Genomic DNA, 8,555 nt, shown 5'->3' on the forward strand with positions numbered 1-8,555 from the left:
TTCTGTTAAGAGCTAAGGGAGCTCTTAGGGACTCTTTATCTCAGCCAGAGCAGAGAAGCATTTAAGCTGCAGTGCCAAGCATTACAGGTGTGCAGAGGAAAGCAGTCACACTCACCTGGAGGCCCAGTGCTCCTCCTGTGTCTGGCAACACACCACAGCATATAGTTCAGGTGTAGGTTAAGGCCAGGGGCCCTGTTTCTTGCTTTGTTTTTAATGCTGCTGAGCCAAATCAGAGTTTTCCTGCACCCAAACCATGGGACCCACTTGTGAGGACATGGGCTGGTTGTACAGGTGCTGGTTTGGCTGCTGGGGGTGGCGCTGGGGAGAGCAAAGGGACCCTTCCCTGTGTCCTGAGGGGAAAACACAACAATCCCACGGCTGTCACTGTAAAAAGGGAAATGCTGGGTATTTTCAGTGTTCAAAACAGAAAGGTCCATGCGTAGCCACCCATCAGCTAGCACCTCCAAGCAGCTACTCTGTGAAGTATAAGCTCCACACCCTGCTTCTTACAGAAATGTCAGCAACCGTGCTGTCATCTGCAGGTTGCTAGGACGTCTGATTTCCCAGGAGACAAAGAAATACACGGCATTAAAATAAAGACAGCAGAGGACTCGTGGATTGTGTCTTGGTTCCTTTATTACATTGAAAAACTGTGTGGTACTACCCTACTGATAGAATAAAAGCCATGGAAAACTTTTCTTCAGAAAGGAGAAAAAAGTGACATAAAAACTGTTGTTGTTACAGATGATGAAGTTTGGTCTGGGACGTCTGGCTGTAATTTCCCAGCTGAGTAGGCTCTTGATGGAAGTTTCTGCTTTAACAAGCTGGGGAGAAAAAGGAGGAGAAACAGATTAAGGGATTTGTTTCTTCCACAAATTTGAAAAGATGCAAGGAAGTGTTTGCCTAGATGAAGGACATTAAAAAGGTTGTGTGCATCCAGATGTCAGATTTTAGTAATTACTCTCCCACCCATCCTTACATGTGTTTCCTAGCTATGATTCAATAAAACTGAATTATGGGGAATTGTTCCAGATGCAAAATAGACCATGGGGTGTGTTGGGAACAGCCGGGGGTATTTGTTACCTACACTAGGTGTGCTGCAAGACCAGTTACAGAAATGGAAGGAAGGGATCAGAAATTTCTGTAAGGTGCTTTCCGCATTTCTAAGTGAAGCCTTTTGCCTCCTGTGATAACGTAGATGTGGGTTTGGTAGCTACACCTTTTCCCTGGTGTTAGCTGAGGACTTGTGCTCACACCAGAGCCCCGTTGCCTACAAGTCCCTGGCTCTGGTGGTCCATGGACACCACCCCTCTGTGCAAGAAGCTGGTATTCTTTGGGTTTAACCACCTCTTCCCGCTCATGCCCTGGGCACTCTGAACCCCCACTGGGAAGGAGAGGAGAGCTTGTCCTGCTTTGGAGCTGCAGGGCATCCGTGGGGACACACAGGCAATGTCTCGTGCGAGATGTTACCTTCCTCGACCGTGCGGTGGTAGAAGCACCAGGGGACACCAGCGGGGTGTGCCCGGAAGCAGCACTTCCTACTTGTGCACTCCTTGGCTGTGATGCCAGGGTAGCCACAGTTCACTCGGATCCGAGGGTCGGCAGGACAGACTTTCTTAACTGCAGAAAGCAAAAAGGAAGGAAGGAAGAAGGCTGCGTTACTTCATGCTCCACATACCTGGGGGCAGAATTCACAAATGGAAGGCAAGTGTGGCCTGTGAGTGAGCGCAACAGCCACGGTGACCTTCTCCACACTGATTTCAGGCGGCAATACCACCCAAGCCCTTGCCATACCTGCTAGGCAAAACTAAATGCCAACAGATGAGGAATTGCTGCCACACCAGAGGGTCTAGAGGGGCCAAAATTCACCCCTAAAAGTGCCTGGCAGGCAGCATCTAAACCTGTCTCCCATGGTGGTACCACGGACACTGGCCTCAGCTCTGGGGCTGTCCCTGTCTTTATCTGTGCCCAATCTTTAGATGGCCGTAGCCCACCTTTGCATGGCAGCTTCAGTTGTGGAGGGGAGGTAAGTCATTTAGGAGAAATCGCTGCTCATCCATAAAATTAAAATCAAAGGTACAGAGGGAACCTTTGTGGGGATGCAGCCAACAGATAGGAACTGCAGCTGTGGGGAATCTATGTTAAGAGTCCCCTTCCACAGCATTAAAACCTTGTTTTTAGTGGTTTCACCACACAGCCTAAATAATTAAGTTTTCCTCTCCTGGGAGGGTTCTGCTCTGAAAATCAACTCTGTGAAAATGACACTTCAAGATGCAGCCATTTCTTTTTCAAGATTTTTATGAAATGCAAACAGCGTTCAAAGGCAAAATCACTTTTTGTCCTCCAACAATTCGAAGCCTTGTTGACTGATCTTGATTTGTATCAACTTACTTTATTTGCTAACATTGCCTTTGTACTCCCGCTTCCCCTCATTTCATGTTCCCAGGGCTGATTGTGCAACTGCCAAGGTTCTCCTAAGAAGGGGTTGGCACTATGAGTATAGCTCATGCTCAATAGTTACATAAAATATGCACCCGGTCCTTGAAGGACTTGGGTGAGCAGCTCCAACCCTCTCTGAGAACACAAGGGCAAAAAATGGAAGCATTTGTTTGGATTTTCCAAGGGGTCTTTAGAAGGAAGAATCTAATAAAAAAAAAAAAAATCCGCCCTGGGATATGTTGGAGATTTCATTGGATGAAGACTGCGAGCGAAAACAGGAGAGGAAAAAAAGAACCACCCAGTGGAATTATACTGGGAAACACACAGAAAAGGAAAGGAGTAGCAAGTATCAAAAAAAATCTAGGGGAAAAAAAAAAAAAAAAAAAAAAAAAAGGAGGAAAAACCTACAAGTTACAGGATTCCTGTGGTGTTAAACAACCACAGATGGACTTATCTGGACTCTTCGTGACTCTTCATGATCTCTTCAACATGCAGTGCTAAAGTCCTTGTCAGCCATGCAGAAAACCCATTTAAGTAAGTGCAGAAGATCCCACGTTCCACTGATCAACAAGACCACAACTGGCGGTGAAATGTTTTTAAATAATCAGGACTATTTGATAACTAGAAGCCTGAAGGAAAAAGAAATATCTTGTGCAGAGAGGACGAGTTACAAGCCCGATGGACAAGCAGGATTTGACTTTGTACTTTCTTACCAGAGGTCTTCTAACAGAGGTTTGTGCCCGCTTCATTGGCCTAAGAGCAAAGCAGAGCTACTCCCTGGTTGTCCACATTTCCATATAAGCAAACACTAGGTAAATCGGTGTTCCTGGTGGAGATATTACCTTTCTTTGGTTTAGCGGTGAAGCACCAGGGGACGCCAGGGACTGAGGCGTTGAAGCAGCACCCAGCTTTCCTGCAGTCCGCTGCTGAGATTCCTGGGTGACCACAGTTCTTCCGCTCCCTGGGGGCTATTTTACACTGGCATTTTGCTGTTGACGACAGAAATCCTAAGTTACTGGCTGTCAGTTTGCACATTTGTTAGTGGAGGTGCATTTATGAGGAAGTTACTGAAAGCAGTGTACTCCGTCCATCTTGCAAGTGTACACTTTCTGTCACTTGCTAAGACCAGACATTGTCTGTTTTAAGATCTGCTTATGGTAAAAGATGGCAGGGGAAATGCTGGCCCCATTATGGTTGGGGTGAAACTCCCTTACAGTAAGGTCTGTACTTCACCCAGTAAATATCTTGTGGTCTCACCTGCAGTCAACCCAGCCCGGCACAGCAGGAGGCTGTGGACTTCAAATAGACCACATCAAACGGTACAAAACACAGGTTTAGATGTTATGCTAGTAAATGTTTGTTTGTTTGCCCATGTCATGTGAAGAAAGAATGAGTAAAGGGTCCTGTGGACATAAGACAGGTGTAAAAATGCAAAATCTTTGCTTTACCTTCAGTTAACTATAAAATCATAGGGTTATGTGAGAATAGTCACAGTTATACTTTTAATATTTTAAGCCTACTACATGGTCATCCACAACCAAGAAATTCTCAGCACGTCCCTAGGTGCCTGCTGTTGAGCTACTTGCTTTCTACTTCTTCAGTTGTCTAAATGCCTTCTATTGTGGAAGCAGATAGACTTCTTTGAGATTGCATTCACATAGAAAAGTAGCATAAAATAGATGTCAGAAGAATACTTAGGCAGAGCTAGCTCCTGTTCCAGTCCCAATCTTGTTCTAGCGAGCTCCTGAGCATTTCTGTCTCTCTACCTTTGTGGCAGGTTCCCGGTTATGCCACCAGCATAAGAGTTCACCTGTGGTCTTTTTTTTTTTACTGTTGTTGCTGCCATAGATTTCTCTGAAAGACTTTTTAAAAAGACTCCAGCTTTGGGAACAGTGTCAGAACAAGACATTCACTGTCTGATACACGAACTGGAGACATGCCCATGCTGCCAGTACAATCAGCAGGTTCAAGCCCACATACATGCCTGCAAAAGCAACAGGAGATAAATGTACTTACTTGGTGGTGTCTTCCCTTCTGTTGTGGCGATGAGGGCTACAACAAGGATGACAGAGAGCACGCAGATCCCTTTCAGATCCATTGCTCCTGGGAGCCCTCAGGCCTCTGGCTGTTCTGGCAGGGCAAGTTGCTGGAAGAAAGGTGCTGCCTTCCCTTGAGCAGCTCGTTTTATACGGTCCTCATGTTTGCCTGGAGAGATCTGATAACATTGTTCCCTGTGAAGCTTCACCCAGATGTTGGCTTTTTTTTGTTGCTGTTTAATTAGGAAATGTTGCCATGCATATTTTGATATCCCTGAGATAAATTTCTAGGCTCCCATGATCTATTGATCACATAGCCATTACGTACCCATAGATCACGTATCTATTACTTGATCCCATAATCTATTAACAGGACATTACTGCATCTCTCTGGCAGCCTGAGCTGATTTCATTGCTATTAGAGTATTTCAAAGCTCTGAGCGGCTTTAAATGGTTGCCACCACTAAAAAATAAATACACATATTTTCCTTACAAGTGTGTCCTCTCTGACACAGATTTTCCCTGGCCTTAGGTTTGAGTTATGCTTACTTTGAAACCAAGTAAGGCAGGATAGCTGAAGGTGTGACACTTTCAAGGTATGGCAGACTTGGGAGAGAAAAGGAGAGTTTATATAGGATCTCAGTCTGACCCACTGGGGTTTGTAGTTGCTCAGGGGCCAGATGCGAGCAGCCCACATAATATTTTGGAGTAGTTGTCCTGCACAAGGATATTTACCTCATGGAAATCTTGCTTCTTTAAAGAACAACTTTTCTTCTGAATATTTTTTTTTCTCTTTACCAGTCCCAACTAGGTGAACCTAGATACAACATAAATATACTATCAGTTTCAAGGGTTTGTGACTTAGCCACCAGGGAATTCTTCCTGCTCATCATCTGATAAGGATTGAATGCATTTTTTTGATCTTTGGTAGAATTATATCTTCGTGCCCTTGATAATTATAGATGAGTTTGTTTTCTGCCTCTTTCCTGAACACAGTTCAAAGCAAGAAATTTAAAGTTCTGTGGTTGTGTTTTGAAGGCAATTTATTTGTTGAGAAGCCTTCTGAACCGTACAGGAGGGATTTGGCTCTACAAGGAAAAAATAACGGAGCTCATTTTCCTGCTGTTTAACTTATTTGATACTTTATTTACATCCATCCCTATTGAATATAGTGATAGCACTTCTCACCGAAAGCCATTGTTCAGAAATCAGACACTGTGTATGCTTCATCACACAAGGTACCAAGCTGCAGGCAGCAGACAACCATGCGCCAGCCCTCACGCCTCTCACCTCTATCCCCAGAAGGGAGCATCAGACCTAAAATTCACCTATTTTTCTCCATGGACACAACACTGACCGCACTCCCAAAGGTCAGTGGTGATGCCTGGCCCGAGGGAAGTCAGGAGGGACTTTTCCACCGTCCTTCATCAAGTACCAGGAGGGATGGGCTGCAACACTGCCTTTCCACGGCAGCGGTGCGGTGTTCATGCCGCTGCAGCAGCTCACGGGAGATTATCAGCCCACGGCATGAGTCAGGCAAGCCGCTGATAACACCTGTCCCTCCTGCCTCTTACGGGACATTAGTTAAGTCCTTATCTGCAAGCTGTCACCTCCTGGGCCCGATCCCACCGCGCACACAAAGGCAAATCTTCCACCAAGTTCTCGCTGCGGAAAGGCTGCATGATTGGCATCTTAAAACAAACACCCTGGAAGAAATAAGCTTCACGCTTTCTGCCAGCGGATTACTTTAAGATCTTTGATATGTTTATATAGGAAAGCCTTGGACATTATCTGGGGTTTCTCTGCAAATGTGTTTCCTTCCCTGAGACTGGCATCTACCCAGACCTTTCGGTAACTCTGTGCTGAGCTCCCGAAGGGGGCTGGAAGAGCTCCTCAACCCATCAACCAACAGCACTAATTAGGTTTTCATCCTAAAGGGAGTTTGGGATCCTAAAGGGAATTTCCTTCTGTGGTTAGAACGAGTGCTACATGAAATATCTCTCATCGCTCAACACCACTGTACATTAGCCCACAAAATAAATCTCAAGTTTTTCACATTTGTTGAAATGAATAACCATAAAAGGTAAAAAGTCAGAGGCGAAGCAACAAGGAAACTCCAGTTCGTGGATTTCTGGGGGGTTGTCTTCGGCGATTTTGCTCCTTCAAGCTGTGCAAGGGATGCTCAGCAGAGGAGAGGACCCAGGAGCAGTGCTAGTCTCACACCACCACCTAGGCAAAGCGCGCTTCATGCTGTTCACTGCAACTCTGTTTTTTAGGAGTGTTTATGGAAACCGTAGGAATGAGCAATATTCTCCTTCCTTATCATGAGGCTTGCTGTTTGCCTTGCTTCACAACAGCTGCTGGTGCCCTTGGCTTCTCTCACAGAGCTTCTTTTCTAGCTCAAGTAGGAAATCCCTGTGGTTTTGAAGCTAAAAGGTCAATGCTTTGAGTGGGTGTGGGAGGGAACTAACCAGGCTTTGTGTAGATGTAGGTCTGCTGTAAAACATGCCCGAGAACTTTGTTTCCCACAAAGCAAGCAGGAGGCTGTTGTGCAGACCTTGTGCTGCAGCTTGGAGGTGGGCAGCGCGTGGGTGCTGCTCGCCTGTGCTGGGCACAGGCTAGGGCTGGGTTTTCCCTTTCTCTTTCAGGGAGAGACCTGTTTTGGAAGCAGTCAGCCACGCCAGGCTTCACAGGGAAGCTGAGAAAAGCCACTGCTGGGAAAACAAACTAGCCAAACCTAACTGCGTAGGTACAGGTGAGACTTCGGAAAAATCTAAACACATATTTACACATACAAGCCCCTGGAGTCCAGCTGAAGACTTTGCTGCTCTCCAGTTGCACAACCGCTGTCCAACTTATTTTGCAAGCCATGCCACAGAGAAACCCGCATCTGTTGCTTAAAAATGTCAGACATCAGAGCAGGGCTAGGTGTTTTTCCCTAAGGAAAGCAGAGCAAGGCACCAAGTCAGGAGCAAACGGAAACAGAGAGGAGTTGCATGACCCTCACATACACCCAAATTTGGGTAAACATTCCTGTAGGAGGAGAACATGACTACACTCTGCTTTGTGTCTGCTAAGCTCACCCTCAGTGGGACCAAAGCCTGAATTGCACAGGTCTGGAGAAAGAACTACAGAAGGAGGAAGAAGCCTTGAGCTGTAAAGGGAAGAGGAAAAATAATAAAAATAAAATAAAATAAAATAAAATAAAATAAAATAAAATAAAATAAAATAAAAAATAAAATAAAATAAAATAAAATAAAATAAAATAAAATAAAATAAAATAAAATAAAATAAAATAAAATAAAATAAAATAAAATAAAATAAAATAAAATAAAATAAAATAAAAGGAAACAGTAAGGATAAGGGATACAATAGGGTCTCTGACGGGCCTCTGTGCTGTTTTGATGCATACGCTGGGAGCAGTGAGAAAACCCTGGCATTTCTGGAACAAATGAGGGAGAGGGCCGTCAGCCTCCCACATATTTTAGCAAGAGGAATGATCACACAAAAGCCCTCAGTCCAGGTTGTTATTTGCCTATCTACCAAATAACACTGCGGGTTCAGAAAATAAATAGAGAAAACCTTACATCTTAACCCTGGGAACGAATGGTTCAAAGTAAGCATTGAGAGCCATTCAGTCATATCGCTTAGATAAATACACCTCCATGAGATATATTAACCTAGGTGTCCAAACCAACTTTAACTTGGTATGTACAAAACATTTCAGGGGAATTGTTAAGAAGAATACATCGTTTTACAAATGAGAGGCAGTGCTGGAGAAGGGCTTTTGTCACATTTTTGTGGTCAGCATCCATACACAATGTAAACAGAAAAAAATAATTATGTGACCTTAATCAAATATGTAACTCAGAGTTTAGTCAGATCTAAAAGTCTGAATTTCAACATCCAATACACTACAAATAGATTTGTTTGCAACTGCAAAGCTCAATGCCAAATTAGAAATATAGATTTGAGCATATTATTTTTCCTAATGCTTTGAATTTTCACATATTTCTTGCATTCACTTTCTGGAGGGAGCATCAAAACATCAGCAAACACTTACTGCTCCTGAGATGAGGT

General features: G+C 44.4%; 1 protein-coding gene across 1 annotated transcript; it reads right to left on the reverse strand.

Annotated features, from left to right (window-relative positions):
• Nucleotides 1–816: 816 nt before the first annotated feature.
• On the reverse strand, nucleotides 817–4,537 carry LOC116494690 (trefoil factor 2-like). Its single transcript, XM_032196733.1, has 4 exons — nucleotides 4,456–4,537; nucleotides 3,282–3,428; nucleotides 1,471–1,620; nucleotides 817–824 (listed from the first exon to the last, which is right to left on the reverse strand). Exons 1-4 carry the CDS (start codon nucleotides 4,535–4,537, stop codon nucleotides 817–819), a joined length of 387 nt encoding a protein of 128 aa, XP_032052624.1.
• Nucleotides 4,538–8,555: the final 4,018 nt, after the last annotated feature.

Source organism: Aythya fuligula, chromosome 1 (assembly GCF_009819795.1).
Source record: "Aythya fuligula isolate bAytFul2 chromosome 1, bAytFul2.pri, whole genome shotgun sequence".
NCBI classification, from domain to species: domain Eukaryota; kingdom Metazoa; phylum Chordata; class Aves; order Anseriformes; family Anatidae; genus Aythya; species Aythya fuligula.

What these genes read in the sequence shown, in the direction of transcription:
- LOC116494690 (XM_032196733.1), bottom strand. Translation starts at nt 4,537, where the DNA reads ATGGATCTGAAAGGGATCTGCGTGCTCTCTGTCATCCTTGTTGTAGCC. An exon ending in AGAAGGGAAGACACCACCAA is followed by an intron (nt 3,429 to 4,455) that starts GTAAGTACATTT and finishes TGTCGTCAACAG; the next exon opens with CAAAATGCCAGTGTAAAATA. An exon ending in CACCGCTAAACCAAAGAAAG is followed by an intron (nt 1,621 to 3,281) that starts GTAATATCTCCA and finishes TGCTTTCTGCAG; the next exon opens with TTAAGAAAGTCTGTCCTGCC.